Genomic DNA, 16,199 nt, shown 5'->3' with positions numbered 1-16,199 from the left:
ACGACCAGGGAGGCATTCCAAGGTTGGGCGAACACCAGTCTGTTCACAAAGACTCAGATTCCTCCCACCAAGAAGTGAGTCTTCCTATATTGTAAAAGGACCGAAGGTTGTATGCCGTGTCGGAACAAAATGACAATTTGTCCAAAAATTGCATTTTTCCTAACTATACAAACCTGAGGTCCTTTTACACATAGTCCCACCTCATGCCACCCCTCACTCTGCAGTTTTTGCTTGGGCCAAAAGCAAAAGTGATTTGTTTACCTCCCAGTCGCGCGCGCGCGCCTGTCGGGACAAGCAGTTAACTACCGAACCCCTTGTTCGAAAGCTTACGTACCTATCCAGCTGCCGCTAGTACCTTCCTATTGTAAAAGGACCTCAGGTTTGTATAGTTAGGAAAAATGCAATTTTGGACAAATTGTCATTTTAAGTAATATTTATTCAGACGACTATAAATAACCCCCAAGGGCCAGTACTAAACACAGCGAAATACATTGGACGCCCCAATCCCTCGTGGATGTCGTATCCGCGGTTATGTTCCTTGTAGTCCGTGCGGACTGCTTGTGTAGAAATACCGTATAGGTACTACTATTACTTGCCTAACGAGAGGGACATGGTAGCTGTCTTCGAATTTTCCCAGATTTCTATGACAAACGGTGTCAAGGTCATTTCCAAGCCAAATATAAGAACCATTACATTTTTCAAATGACTGACTAACTTTCTATCCAAATCAAACCATTAGCCTATTGTTGGTGCTAACCATTTGTTTCTGTGGTTACGCCTCCCCTTTATTCAATCATTCTGGGGGACCCCAGTGAGAAATCTGGTTTTTGGGAGGGGAAAAAGAAAACAAATGCACTTGTCAGAAAGATAGGATACATAAATCACAATCATTTGCAAAAATTCTTAATTTATGCTTACTGATAGTACTAATCACTAAAAAATAGTACAACTGCAGGCTACTATTGTACCCTTCTAGTTTGGTAATTGCCATTTATGGGCAAATATTTAATACCAGACCCTTGGTGTTGAACGTAAAAACATCAACAAAAGATGGGAAATATAAATATAAACAAATGACAATAGATGTACACACATACAAAAGACATGACCATAAACAAATAGGAGTAATATTCCAGTCAGCCACTAGCAGGAATCAGGCTGTGGTAGTAGTTTGCAGCTCAACTTTAAATATTTGTAAAGCACGAAAAAGTAGCAATGACGCTAATGCCACTGAGTTTCACCCTAACCTAACCTACTGAATGGTAGGGAGTCATGGCCTTACCAGGATAGTGAGAAGCCCCCTTGGACCCCATTTAACCTGACCTAGAAAGTTATAAGCAAGAAGCATCCTAACCTAACCTAGGGTTCCAGGCCCTTCCGTGGCTGGTGGTGCTGGTAACTGCATCATTATAAGCATATTACATTAACTGGGAAGACATTAAGTCATGTTACTGTATTAACATATACGTACTAAAAACAGGGAACTAACATTATGTGCAGTTCAAAACTAACCTAACCCTGCCCGACCCATGTTAAGGTCATTCAAATTCTAAATCAACCAGCAGAATGAGGAAGCTCTTATCTTTGACAAAGATACTTCATTAGAGGTTAGTCATTGATGAAATGAGCTGATTTTGACTTAAGGACAAACCAAATAGTACCAGGCAAAATAGAGCGTGGTATACTTTAGCCTAGTTGATTGTTCATCCGCAGACCAGCTACATTAGAAATGGCAAAGAAGGTGACATTTTAAGCCTTAACAGTTGAATGATGTAATGCAGGCCAGTGATGCCATTTTTTCTTCACAACATTGGCTTTTAGCAGTGTTACCATATGCAGTTCATCTGATTTTTTACTTTATTTATGTTTGTATGGTGTTTTCACGTTGCATGGAACCAGTGGTTATTCAGGAACGGGACCAACGGCTTTACGTGACTTCCAAACCACGTCGAGAGTGAACTTCTATCACCAGAAATACACATCTCTCACTCCTCAATGGAATGGCCGAGAATCGAATCCGCGACCACCGAGGTGGGACTCTTGTTAGAAAACTACAAGTCACTAGCTTAATATAAGGTATTTTTGACAAAGAAAAATAAAGGATTTAAATAAAATTCATTTGTTTAAATAAGCAAGATATGTTTTATGGCTTTATTTTCTTAATAAAACATAAAAAGGCAAAGTGAAGAATTTTTTTCTTCAGTCCCGTGGCTTGTGGTCAGAAAAGCCACGGAGGGTTGCCAGATGTCACCAGAAAGCCACACTAATAGACGAAATTCCTCAAAACGGCAACCCTGATGCAGGCCAGGCTGGCCAAAACTCTTTCAGTTGATACGCACTCTATAGAATAAGCAAATTGCTTTTTCCTGAAGGGCCTCAAAAGCACACAATTCAAATAAAAGGAATTCACTCTTACTAGAATGAGAGTAAAGGGTATACTGTTATTGTGCCTGTTATTTCAATTAAGATTGTATTACTGTATTACCTACAGTGAACGTAACAAAAGTGCGTCATAGGGAAATGCCATTAATTTCCATTGCCTTTTGTTTGTTGAATGATACTCATCAGCTCATGGAAGTGCCACAACAGCATGGTTGGTATGGTATTAGCGTCCCACCTTGGTGGTCGGCCATTCCATTGAGGAGTGAGAGATGTGTGTTTCTGGTGATAGAAGTTCACTCCCGACCTGGTTCGGAAGTCACGTAAAGCCGTTGGTCCCGTTGCTGAATAACCACTGGTTTCATGCAACGTAAAAGCACCATACAAGCGATCATCAGCTCATGGGTGCAAAATTGGAAAGCCTCTAAGTTGCAGGAAGGCAGAAGTTTTAAGTAGCTCTGACATCTCGCACATTTCCATAGTTAGACACCAGTTAAAGTACAGATACGTATGTGTTATCATTCATATGAAGCTAATTGTAAAGATACTCACAGATTAAACAATAACTAAGAGAAAGGTTCATTATCTGGCGGTGCACATTACAACCTTTGAGAAAATTTAAGTTCAATGAAGTGAATTGGATGGTTTACCTATCTATCATAACTGCACTTTCAGTGACATTCCTGACAGGGGGCTGTTTGAAATTGCCCCCCAGGCCCCAAAGTGAGGGGGCCCCCCAAAATGCAAAATTTAATCATTGCTACTATGACAAAACAAGCTAAATCCAGTGGCCCCAAAATGGTCACTAAAGGGCCCCAATTTCCAATTTTGTGAGTAAAAATGTAACAAAAATGTGATGTAAAAGAAATAGCCCCCTCCCAATCGTAGAGCCCAATATAGACCTTCTCATAAGGATTGAAGGAGGGTAGGTAACGTTGATTGGGGTAAGGGCAGGGCCGATCTAAGGCAATTGATTACTGCTTATCGGGGTCCTAATTATCCTCTGAGGGCCACTATAATGGCCCCATTTGCCCAGATAATACACATTTAAATGATTCAATGAATCTGGCCTTCTGCTTAACCCACTCTGTTCTACCTTCCCTTCACGGTTTTAACTTCTTTTCACTCTGTTCTGCCACTCCAAACTTTGTTCTACCTCTATTCACTCTGTTCTAACTCCCTTCACTCTGATCTACCTCCCTTCACATAATGGAGTCCCTTCCAGCAATATTGATTCTTTCAACTCCCTCCACATCATATCGCCATCAGAATTCATTACTGTTGTCCTCATTTTTACCGTTTATCATTACGTTCAGCTTGATTAAATGGATCTTTAATTATCCATTGTAGTACACCTAGTTTTAAGAAATCAAATTTCTGAATTTTGCATTTAGAAGTGCCTTTAAAATGATCCTACAATTGCTCATATTCTTAATATTTTCTCCAGGGGTGCTTACAGCGCCCCCAAAAACCCCCAAGCTGCTTTGGCTCACTTTGCTTGCCTCCTACCCCATGGGGACTGTGCCCCCCGGGCCTCAAAATGTCTAGGAATGCCCTTGTGCACTTTTGAGTATATGAACACTGGTTTGCTAGTTAAGAAACTAACATTTTTATAATAACGTTTTTAAATTTTGTGTACTTTGATTTCAGACCTTTTGACAATTTGTTTTTATCTTTCAGGGAGAGATGGTTGAGTGACGCATGCACTTTCCCAACAGACAGGGCACTTCATCTCGCTGAGAACTCCTATCATATTGCCTATATGACTGATTCAAAATCAAATTCTTTCTGTAATCATTCCAAAGAAGACCCCATGACTTGTAGTTGTGGAGAAGAAGCAACAGGTAGGAATTTATTTTCCTTGCAAGTGTTTTAATAGGTTTTTCCTTCCAAGTTTAACAGTTTGGTATGTCTGTAACTGTAAACGCTATATAGCTATATCCTCTGTCGCACTGGCAGAATTTTCAAAACTCGCAGCAACCGCTAGATCACTGGTAGTTCAGGTGATCGCCACCCTGTTCCCGTGGCGCTGGCGCTCGGAACCATTCCCATTTTCATCAGATTTTCTCTGCCAGCCTAAATGTCAACATCGTTGAGGGTTCCCTGCTAGAATTTTGAGCTCGTTGCTGACTTTTCGCTGTATGTGAACGGATCTTTTGGTATCGTATTGGAAAGTTAGATTGGCAATCGCTTTTGGATTTTTCTTACAATGTCTGATTCTGGTATTATCTTTAGAGTGTGTGTGAAAGAAGTGTGTAAGGTGAGACTACCGAAAGCTTCGGTAGACTCTCACACTGTGTGTAAGAAGTGTAGAGAGGGTGTGTGTACTTGGGACAATAGGTGTAATGAGTGTGAGAGTTTAAATGAAAAAGAGTGGAAGACTCTCACGAAATATGTGGAGAGATTGGAGAAAGATCGAGTTAGGAGATCTGTGTCTCGGAGTGAGAGGTCAGGCTCTTATAGTAAGGCCTTGAGTGATTCAGTGACTATTTCTCCACCTCCTTCCCAAGTAGAAGTTGTAGCACCTTCCCCTCAGGTTTCTCCTGCGCCTGCTGCTGTTTCTGAGGATGCGAAGGACTCACATTGTTAAAGTGTTTGCTGCCCTAGCATCGATGGGCAATCAGATTCAGTGTCTTACTGACAAAGTGGGTGTTTTTATACATTCAACTTCCCTGCCAGATATATACTTAGCTATAGACTCCGTCGTCTCCGACAGAATTTCAAATTTCGCGGCACACGCTACCGGTAGGTCAGGTGATCTACCGCCCTGCCCTGGGTGGCAGGACTAGGAACCATTCCCGTTTTCTAATCAGAATTCTTCTGTCGCCCGGACCATCAACATTGTTGTTGGTTCCTCTCGATTGGTTTTTCTTTTTTCACCGGCAATTGATCTTCTTGACCGACTTTTGGTGACGTATCTGGATTGTTGGATTGGCATACGCTTTTGTGGACTGTTTTGTGGACTTGATTTTGGATTTTTCTTTAAAAATGTCTGACACTGGAATGGTTGTGAGACGTTGTGTGAATGTAGGCTGTAAGGTGAGGTTGCCGAAAGCTTCGGTAGACCCTCACACTGTATGCAAGGGTTGCAGGGAGTATGAATGTTCTTTCACTAATACTTGCAAGGAATGTGAGAATTTGAGTGAGAATGAATGGAAGAATCTAACTAATATTTGAAAAAAGTTAGAAAGAGAAAGAGTGAGGAAGGCTTCTTATAGAAGTTTAAGTAGTTCGAGATCTAATGAACTAATTCCTAGCTTGGGATCTTCCCCAAGGGTAAGTATTGCTACTTCTCCTTCCATTGCAGCCCCTTCTCCTATTGCAGAACCTGTAGATTCAGCGAAAGAACTTGCGGATCTAAAAGCAGCCTTCAAGTTGATGGAAAACAAAATGGCTGCCCTGCAAGGTAAGGCTAGTGATTTTTCAGTGGACAGTGATATGAGTGTCCCTAGTGTAGTGGAGGGGGGGGGGCATCTGGTCGGCTCCGCAACGCTCCTAGGTCTAGACCTCTTCCAAGCTCACATGCCCAGAGGAGAAGGAATGTCAAAAAACCGAAAGGAGGTTGTGGAGAATCCCCACCGATCAGGTGTCCCTTCGGCGGTTTCTGTGACACCCCAGACTGCCAAGGATCGTCTATTGCAAAAGCGTCCAGCGTGAGTGTTTTTCTTCGTCGGGATCTTCATCTCCGAGACGTGATTGAGGGATTCAGATCGCTCTCGACCACTCAAGAGGAGTTGGAAGGCTCCGACGATTGACTCGAGACCCGGAAAACTTCCCTGAGGAGTCTCCTTCGGGAGTTAAGAAGGCAGAAGAGCATTCTGTCAACCAGAGTTAGAAGGAGGCAGGAGGTGGAGGCTATGGACTCTCCCCTCCTCCTTACCCTCCTCCCGAAGAGGATAAAGAGGAGGTTACGAAGAGGTTCATGATTGCTATGCAAGAGCAGATTTCTTCTTTTTGTAGGAGTCCTTTCAAAGGAGCCTCCTAGAAGGAAAGACTCTTCCCTTCCTATCAAACGATCCTCCAGACGTATGGAGGTATCTGCCGCCAGGGTCGATGCTCCTACTCGAGGTGAGGCTTCCTGTACGAAACGTGGATGAACGATCAGGCGTCTGGCACCGGCCAGGAGTGAGGAGTCACCCAGGAGGCAGGAGCCAAGAGCCAGGAGTGAGGGAGTCACCCAGGAGGCAGGAGCCAAGAGCAGGAGTGTGGAGTCACCAGGCAAGAGGCAGGAGCCAGGAGGCAAGAGTCAGGCGTCAAGAGGTAGGAGTCAGGAGTCAGGAGGCAGGGAGCCAGGAGTCCGGAGTCAGGAGGCAGGAGTCCGGAGTCAGGAGTCAGGAGGCAGGAGGCAGGAGTCAGGAGGCAGGAGGCAGGAGTCAGGAGCCAGGAGGCAGGAGTCAGGAGGCAAGAGTCAAGAGCCAGGAGGCAGGAGTCGGAGACTCATTCCTGGAATTTATGACTCTTCTCCAAATAGAAGCTCCTCTCCTTCAGATCGTAGGAGGTCTTGGAAAGACTCTCCCTCCACAAACGAGAGCTTTCTCTTCGTCTGATCGAGGTTTGGACGATTTGTCTGATGACGAACCTCCCGCAAATGAGGGACTCTCGAATTATAAGGTCTTAGCCTCATGTACTACAAGAGTTTGGAGACTCTCTAAGTCTGGCGGCTCCTCCTTCTCCTCGTTCTCTCTTTTCGAGCTCGGCTACGGCGAAATCTTCGGCCTTTCTGAAAATGAAGCCTGCGATTTCTATGAAGAAGGCCCTCCAATCTTTAGATTCTTGGATGGACAAGAAGAAAGAGTTGGGAAAGACTGTATTCTGCACGCCTCCTTCCAAACTCCATGGAAAGAGAGGTATTGGTATGGACAGGAGAGACTATGGGTCTTTCTCTTCCTGCCTCGGCAGATGCGGACTTTTCCAATTTTGTTTAGTGGAGGCCTCTAGGACGTCACTCTTTAGGATCGGTCAGATCGACGTGGAGCATTTCGGAGTTGAACCACTTTCTAAAGGGGCTTTTTGTCACTTTAGAGGTGTTCAATTTTCTGGATTGGTCACTCGGAGTTCTGGCCAACAAATCTAAAGATCCGGAGTTTCTTAAAAACCCAGAGATTCTCCATAGCGTCCTGTCTTGCATGGACAAGGCAGTAACAGGGACGGTTCGGGAGAAAAGTGGCTTCCCTTTTTGGTGCTGGTCTTCTGAAAAAGAGATCAGTATATGGATCCCTGTTATCAAAAGGGGTTTCTCCGAGCCAGAGGACTGCTTTATTGTTCGCCCCTCTGTCGGATCATCTGTTTCCTTCTCAGTTAGTGAAGGATATATCTCGCTCGCTAAACTGAGGAAGGCGACACAAGACCTACTGGTACAAACGTCCAAGAAGGACGTCCTGTAGTGTCGACGATTAAGAAGGACTCTCGTCCTCCTCAGCAGCCCTTTCGTGGAGGTGCAGCGGCTCGTCCCCCACCCTGCCAGAAAGAAGAGCTCTGACAAGAGAGGAAGGTCTTCCTTCAGACCTTCAAGAAAACTAAATGACTTGTTGCTCCTTCAAGCACCAGTGGGCGCCAGACTCCTGAACTTTGCAGGAGTATGGGCAAAAAGGGGAGCCGACCCTTGGTCAGTGTCCGGTCCTAAAGAAAGGATACGTAATCCCCTTCGAGGACAGTCCTCCCCTATATCTACGCCTCGGGAACTGTCAGCGAGGGGTACAGAGACCCTGTAATGAGAAAGACTCCTCCTTTCAAATGGTGGAACAAATGTGGGAAAAAGGAGGCCATCGAACTTGTGCAGGATCCACACTCCCCGGGATTTTACAATCGCCTTTTTCTAGTACCAAAGCATCAGGGGGGTGGAGACCAGTACTGGACGTAAGCGCTCTGAATCGCTTTGTTCAGAAAAAGAAGTTCCGTATGGAAACGTCCGCCTCAGTAATGTCGGCTCTTCGTCCAGGAGATTGGATGGTCTCTCTGGACTTGCAAGATGCGTATTTCCATGTTCCCATTCACCATTTGTCAAAGAAATATCTTCGGTTTGTAATAGGAGACAAGATTTTTCAATTCAGGGCTCTGTGCTTCGGTCTGTCTACAGCTCCTCAGGTATTCACCAACCTGATGGCGAATGTGGCAAGATGGCTTCACCTAGAGGGAATAAACATCTCCCTCTACTTAGACGACTGGCTGATCAGGGCCAAGTCGGAGATTCAGTGCTTGGAGGAACTTATCAGTAACAAGAAACATGATAGAATGCTGGGATTACTCGTGAACCTCGAGAAGTCGCAGCTGATCCCCGCCCCAGCCAGAGCTTGGTCTATTCTGGGGATTCCAGATGGATTCTCGGGGTTTTCGAGTATTTCCTTCGTGAGAAAGAAACACTCGAGGTTTGTCGAAAATCTCGAGGCTCTTAGAGAGAAAGAGCAGTTCAGCGAGGGATTATCTGAGCCTTTTAGGGACCGCTGTCCTCGCTAGAAAAGTTCTTCTCTCTTGGGGAGGCTTCACCTTCGCCCTCTTCAGTTTTTTTTCTGAAAGGGGTGTGGAGTTGGAAGACGGGACAACTCGGACACCTTCCCGCTTCCACAAGATATAAAAGATTCACTGAAGTGGTGGATCCTTCCTTCAAAAGAACGAAGGCGTATCGCTTGCCCTGCAGAACCCAGACCAAGTGTTATATACCGACGCTTCGGAGTCGGGATGGGGAGCGACGCTAGGAGCAAGGGAGGGTGTCAGGCCAACCTGGACAAAGGAAACAGTTGTCCTGGCACATCAATTGCAAGGAACTAGTGGCCATACACCTAGCCTTAAAGTTCTTCGAAGAGATAATCAGAGGCGGGGCGGGGTGATACAGATAAACTCGGACACACCACGGCTCTGGCTTACATACGCAAGCAAGGAGGCACGCACTCTTTCTCCCTCTTTTCAGTTAACAAAACACCTGTTAACCTGGACGAAGGAAAGAGGCATAAACTATCCTCACAAGATTTGTGCAGGGATAAAGAATGTGAAGAGCGGACAGACTAAGCAGGAGGAATCAGGTCCTTCCCACAGAATGGACTCTACAACGAAGAAGAATGTGTCGAAGTCTTTTGGTCCCTGTGGGGGAGACCTCACATAGACCTGTTTGCGACGTTCCTCTCCAAAAGAGTAGAGATCTTTTGCTCTCTAGTAGAAGATCCGAGAGCCTTCGCAATAGACGCGTTTTCTCCTGGAATTGGTAGGGTGTGGACGCCTACGCCTTTCCCCCGTTCAAGATCCTGGGGAAGTGTCAGGAAGTTCGTAGCTTCAAAGAGCACTAAGTTGACACTAATAGCCCATTTTGGCCAGCCCAAGAATGGTTCACGGAGGTACTGGAGTGGATAGTGGACTTCCCCAGATCTCTTCCAAACAGACCAGATCTACTCAGACAACCCCACTTCGAGAGGTTTCATCACAACCTCCCAGGTCTCGCTCTGACTGCCTTTCGACTATCGAAAGACTTGTCGAGCGAGGGGCTTTTCTCGCAAGGCTGCGGGCTCTATCGCTCGAGCCCGCAGAGCTTCGACGAGAAGAGTACCAATCGAAGTGGGAAGTCTTTAGGAGGTGGTGTAAGAGTCAGAAGCTGTCCTCCTACCAGTACCTCTATAGTTAACATTGCCGATTTCCTCCTCTTTCTGAGAGAGGAATCGCACCTATCTGTGTCAACAATAAAGGGATACAGAAGCATGCTGTCTTCAGTATTCAGAAATCGAGGGCTAGAAATTGCAGATAACAAAGATCTACATGATTTAATTAGATCCTTTGAAACTTCAAAAGTAGCAACTCCTAGAACACCTAGTTGGAATCTGGACGTGGTCCTGAAACTCCTTTCCTCGGATAAATTCGAGCCTTTACATCTGGCTTCCTTCCGCGACGTCACTAGGAAATGCTTATTCCTGTTGTCTCTCGCTACAGCCAAGAGGACAAGCGAATTGCACGCTCTGGACTCCACAGTGGGGTTCAAAGGAGATGCTGCTATCTGCTCGTTCCAGACATTGTTTCTGGCAAAGAACGAAAACCGTCAAAACCTTGGCCCAGAAGCTTTGAGGTAAAGGTCTATCAACCTCGTAGGCAGAGAGACAGAGAGGTCTCTCTGTCCAGTAGAGTCTTAAATTTTATTGTGAGAGGAAGAGACAGATGGGAGCTTGTCAACAAGGTCTTTGGGGTGCTGTGAGAACCCCAAAAGACTCATGTCCAAAAAACGCCTTGGCCTTTTTTGTGAGAAGCGTAATTAACTGACGCACACAAGAACTGCTCGGAGGAATCCTTCGGTCTTCTAAAGGTTTAAGGACCAATGAGGTGAGAGCAGTAGCAACGTCCTTGGCGTTCCAAAAGAATATGTCTCTTAAAAAATATCATTGAGACTACTTATTGGAGGTGCAATTCAGTGTTTTGCGTTCTCATTACCTGGAGGATGTGAAATGACTTATGAGAAGTGCTTCTCTCTAGGTCCGTTTGTATCAGCAGATACAGTGCTGGGTCTTGGAGCAAAGACTGATCCTTAAAATATTTTGATTTTATCGTACATAAACCCTCTTGTCAGATAGTGCTTGGTTTTCTATTAGCAAGCTCACGGATGTCGCACGGGCGCATAGTGTCATTGCTGGTAGGGGATCAAGGGTATGTATGGCTAGTGGGGGGGTACAAAATTTTTTTTTTTTTTTTTATATATATATATTTTGTATAAATGAACGTGTAATTTTTGTTTCGAGTTTTTGGTTGTTTGTAAGGAGTTCGGGGATAACTCCTTGCAATCTTAGAACTAACATGGATGTTAGGATCAGGTGATCGGGATCGGTGTTGTGCTCCTTGAACAAGGTGTATTGTCATGTTAGTGGAATAGCACCCAATGACAAAGGCCTTTAGGCTCTGCCGAGTAAGTGGATAAGACCCCATTGGCAGACCACAAGAACAATCTTAGCCATAGATCAATATCTCGCTGAGGCTCTTGAGGCTAAGCAGACTCCAAGGCAGTAGCCGCGAAGTCTCAGCCTAATAAGGTAGGAACCAAGGTTTATAAAACCTACAACATATGTTGTTTACCTGTCTATTTCAGTAGTTAGCTGTCTCTTACCCACCACCAATGGGTGCTAATCAGCTAAGTATATATTCTGGCAGGAAGTTGAAGGTATAAAAACGATATTGTCATGTTACAATAAAGTTTTATACATACTTACCTGACAGATATATACGATTAATGGCCCACCCAGCCTCCCCGCAGGAGACAGGTGGAAGAGAAGAATTCTGATTAGAAAATGGGAATGGTTCCTAGTCCTGCCACCCAGGGCAGGGCGGTAGATCACCTGACCTACCGGTAGCGTGTGCCGCGAAATTTGAAATTCTGTCGGAGACGACGGAGTCTATAGCTAAGTATATATCTGTCAGGTAAGTATGTATAAAACTTTATTGTAACATGACAATATCATTTTTGATGTGTGTGACAGTGTAGTGGAGGGGGTGGCTGATCGTCTCTCTCGTGCTCCTAGACCTATAGACCGCTTCCAAGCTCCCAGACCCAAGGGAGAAGGTATGTCGACAGTCGAAGGGAGGCGAGAGGGGTCCCCATACGATCAGTCGTCCCTTCAGGCAGTCCTGTTGCGTCCCAGGCTGCAGCAGTGCGCCGTAGAAAAGGCGTCACTGGGAAGTGTTTTTCGTCCTCCGATAGCTCTGCGTCAAGCAGGTATCGGCGCTATGCGGAGGAATCGCGTCCCCTCAAGAGGATGCACAGACCAGCCTCTTCTTAGGACGAACTCGGCTACGCGCAAGAGATGGAGTAGCCCCGAGATTTTCTCATCTAGTGCGGATGAGGACGTTATTCCTGTTAAAAGGAGGAGAACGTTTGGTTCAAGGGAGGACGCAAGACGTTCTATGGCAGGCGGTTCTCGTGAGAGAGAGACTCCTTCTGCGTCCTGGGTGCACTCTCCTGTATCTTCTCCGTCTCGCAGACCTCAAGTCCATTCTCCTCGTCGTACCAGTGCTTCACGACTTCGCTCTCCTCCTTCTCGTGCGATCCGTCAGGAAACGGACACTAGAGACTTTCTCAGAGAGATGCAAGTGAAATTAGCTGACCTAGTTCAGTCTTGGGAAGCAATGGATCAGCCTTCCTCAAGACGTAAGGACGCGTTTCTCCCCGTCAAGTCCTCCAAGAGGACGCATGATCAGAGTTTGCCTCCTCCTCCTCGTCCTTCAGTTTCTCGGGAAGGACGCACAGTACCAGCTAAGACGGACGATCGCTCAGTTATGCAGGATGCAGGACGCAAGAACAAGCCGGATAGACGTACGGTGGATGCAGCTCAAGCGATGGACGCAGGACGCAGGCAGCAGGACGTTAACCCGTCTTCCCGACTCTTCCGAGAAGACTTTCATCAGGACGCGATTACACTTTCGCTTTCTAGACAAGTTTTGGATCCGTACGCTGGGGATAATCTTCGACAAGACGTCGGCTTACAGGATGTTTCTTCAGCGGAAGAAGACGTTGAGGACTTAGCTTCTGAAGAGGAGAGAGATGTCGAAGCACTGTCTTCTGATTATAAAAGGTTGACTGATTGTCTCCTGTCAATCTTCGAAGGGTAGTTTCAACCCTCAGCTCCGTTGTCCCCCCCTTTCGCAGTTCTCGAGGAACAAAACCCCCAAGAAATCATCGTTTTTGAAGATGACTCTTTCAATTACTGCCAAGAAAGCCCTTCAAAGGATTAACTCCTGGTTGAAGGAAAAGAGGAAAGCAGGGAAGACTTCTTTCTCCTTCCCTCCAGCCAAGTTGGCCTCGAAGTCTGGGGTCTGGTATGCGACGGGAAAGTCTCGGCCTGGGAGTACCTGTCTCCTCCCAGGGGGGCTTTTCCAATATTGTAGACAGCTCCCGCAGGCACGCTCTGCACGCGGCCAAGATTTGGTGGACATCTTCAGAGTTGGATCTTCTTTTGAAGGGCATTTTCCGGACTTTTGAAGTGTTTAACTTCCTTGACTGGTCCTTGGGGGCTCTGGCTCGCACATTAGAAGACAAGGAATCGTCTGCTTCTCAACTTCCAAGCAGCATTATGTCCTGCATGGACAAAGCCCTGAGAGATGGGGCAAACGAATTGGCGTCCCTCTTTACGGCAGGAGTATTGAAGAAGAGGTCCCTCCTGTGCTCTTTTGCAGCAAAGGGCGTTTCTAACGCTCAGAAATCGGAGTTGGTTTTCTCCCCATTCTCAGATCAACGTTTTCCTTCAGAATTAATTAAGGATATCTAGCTATCTTTGACTCAGAAGGTGACTCAGGACCTTTTGACTTCGTCTGTAAGAAAATATTTGCCCCCAAAGTGGTTAAGAAGACACCTAAGGTGTCAAGACAGGCTCAACAGCCCTTTCGAGGTAAAACATTTTCTCGCCCCTCCTTTAGAGGTAAAAGGGCTCCTCCCAAGAGAGGGTCGAAGCCCTCTAACAAACAATGAAGCACAAGTCCTCCAGTCATCAGTTGGGGCCAGACTCCAGGAGTTTTGGGAAGTTTGGCACAACAAGGGAGAGGACCCTTGGGTCGTCACGATAGCCAGGGAAGGTTACAAGATCCCCTTCCTGAAGAAGCCACCTCTTTCTACATCCCCGAGGGATCTTGGGGCTCATTACAACGATCCTGAGAAAGAAGAGGCTCTGCAGGAGCAAGTCCTCTCCATGATCAGGAAAGGAGCAATAGAACCTGTTCTGGACCACTCATCCCCAGGATTCTACAACCGACTTTTCTTAGTAGCGAAATCCTCGGGTGGATGGAGGCTAGTACTGGATGTAAGTCATTTACCATGGAAACGAACGAATCAGTACTGGCAGCGGTGCGTCCAGGGGACTGGATGGTTACCCTGGACCTTCAAGACGCGTACTTCCACATCCCCATTCATCCGGGATCCAGGAAGTACTTAAGGTTTGTGATCCAGAACAGGGTCTTTCAGTTCAAAGCCCTTTGCTTCGGACTTTGCACAGCTCCGCAGGTGTTCACGAGAGTGATGTCGAACGTGGCGAAGTGGCTGCATCTTCTAGGGATCAGAGTCTCTCTCTACCTAGACGACTGGCTTATAAGATCCCAATCAAGACAACAATGTCTGGAGGACTTAGAAGTAACGTTGGAATTGACAAACGAATTGGGTCTGATGGTGAACATCCCCAAACAGGAGCTAGTCTATTTGGGGATTCTGATTTCCTCAGCGACTTTTTGGGCTTTTCCATCCCCCAACAGGCAAGTTCAGTGCCTTCGGAAAGTGCAAGCCTTTCAAGAGAAAGACCAATGCTCGGCGCGAGAGTGGATGAGCTTACTGGGGACACTCTCGTCGCTGGAGCGGTTCGTTTCTCTAGGAAGGCTTCACATGAGACCCTTACAAATCTTCCTGAACAAAGTCTGGCCAAGAAAATCACAACCGGATTCCTTCCTGTTTCGGATTCCTTACAAGATTAAGGAGGAATTGCAATGGTGGCTAACTCCAGGAAAGTTAGCAGAGGGTGCGTCACTCCAGCAGAAGAACCCAGACCTTGTATTATTTTCAGACGCATCGGATGCAGGCTGGGGTGCAACTCTAGGCCCTCAAGAAGTGTCAGGTCGTTGGAGCAAGGAGGAAGCGTCTTGGCATATAAACAGGAAGGAACTGATGGCGATTTTCTTGGCTTTGAAAGCGTTCAAGGCGTCGATCCGCAACAAGGTTGTGCACGTCAACGCAGACAATACCACAGCTCTGGTGTACATTCGCAAACAAGGAGGAGCTCATTCCGTATCGCTGTGCAAGTTGGCGGAAGAAGTCCTTCTGTGGGCAGAGAAGGAGAACGTCGCCCTGCTCACCAGGTTCATTCAAGGGGAGAAGAATGTGAGAGCAGACCTGTTGAGCAGGGAAGGTCAACTTCTGTCTACAGAGTGGACCCTACATCTAGAAGTATGCTAGAGCCTGTGGAATTTATGGGGTCGTCCAGTGGTGGACCTTTTTGCGACCGCAACAACGAAGAGGTTACCGACATACTGCTCTCCAGCCCCAGACCGTCAAGCAGTCGCAGTAGATGCCTTCCTTCTAGATTGGACGGGCCTAGATGCTTACGCCTTTCCCCCGTTCAAGATTTTAGGAAAGGTTATGAAGAAGTTCAGGGAGAGTCAAGGGACAAAACTGACTCTCATAGCCCCCTACTGGCCGGCCCAAGATTGGTTCACAGAGGTACTGGAATGGACAGTGGACATACCAAGAACACTTCCAGCAAGAGTAGATCTACTCAAACACCCTCACTTCAACAGGTATCACAAGAACACCCTCGCTCTGGGTCTGACTGCGTTCAGACTATCGAAAGACTTGTCAGAGCGAGGGGGTTTTCTAAAGAAGCGGCCAAAGCTGTGGCCAGAGCAAGAAGAACCTCAACAATCAAGGTGTACCAGGCGAAGTGGGAGACCTTTCGTAAGTGGTGCAAGAGTCGGAAGGTTTCTTCATCCAGTACCTCTGTGACCCAAATTGCGGACTTCCTTCTGTATTTGAAGGAGGAAGCAGGTTTATCTACTCAAACAGTCAAAGGATACAGAAGTATGTTAGCCTAAGTTTTTAGACACAGAGGCTTAGATATTACCAACAATTTGGATCTGAGAGACCTCATAAGGTCCTTTGAAACAAGGAAGGAACATAGTTACAGAACTCCTCCTTGGAATCTAGATATAGTGCTGAAATTTCTAGGAACTAATAAGTTTGAACTGATGGGTCAAGCTTCTTTGAGAGATGTCTCGAAAAAGACTATCTTTTTGGTGGCCTTGGCCACAGCGAAAAGAGTTAGTGAGCTGCAAGCCATTAGTAAACATGTTGGCTGGAAACATGACAAGGCAGTATGCTCTTTTCA

At 46.3% G+C, this 16,199-nt stretch overlaps 1 protein-coding gene across 3 annotated transcripts in view; it reads left to right on the top strand.

Annotated features, from left to right (window-relative positions):
• Window positions 1–16,199, top strand: part of LOC135198462 (SPRY domain-containing SOCS box protein 3-like) — a 54,611-nt gene that overhangs the window by 1,716 nt on the left and 36,696 nt on the right. For all 3 annotated transcript variants that reach the window (XM_064226030.1, XM_064226029.1, XM_064226031.1), the window contains exon 2: window positions 4,060–4,223. In XM_064226030.1, coding sequence (XP_064082100.1) covers window positions 4,142–4,223 — 82 coding nt within the window. In that variant the 5' untranslated portion in view covers window positions 4,060–4,141. The remainder of the gene's footprint in view (window positions 1–4,059; window positions 4,224–16,199) is intronic.

This window comes from Macrobrachium nipponense, chromosome 22 (genome assembly GCF_015104395.2).
Source record: "Macrobrachium nipponense isolate FS-2020 chromosome 22, ASM1510439v2, whole genome shotgun sequence".
Classification (NCBI taxonomy): domain Eukaryota; kingdom Metazoa; phylum Arthropoda; class Malacostraca; order Decapoda; family Palaemonidae; genus Macrobrachium; species Macrobrachium nipponense.
This window is presented reverse-complemented; position numbering and strand designations above follow the sequence as displayed.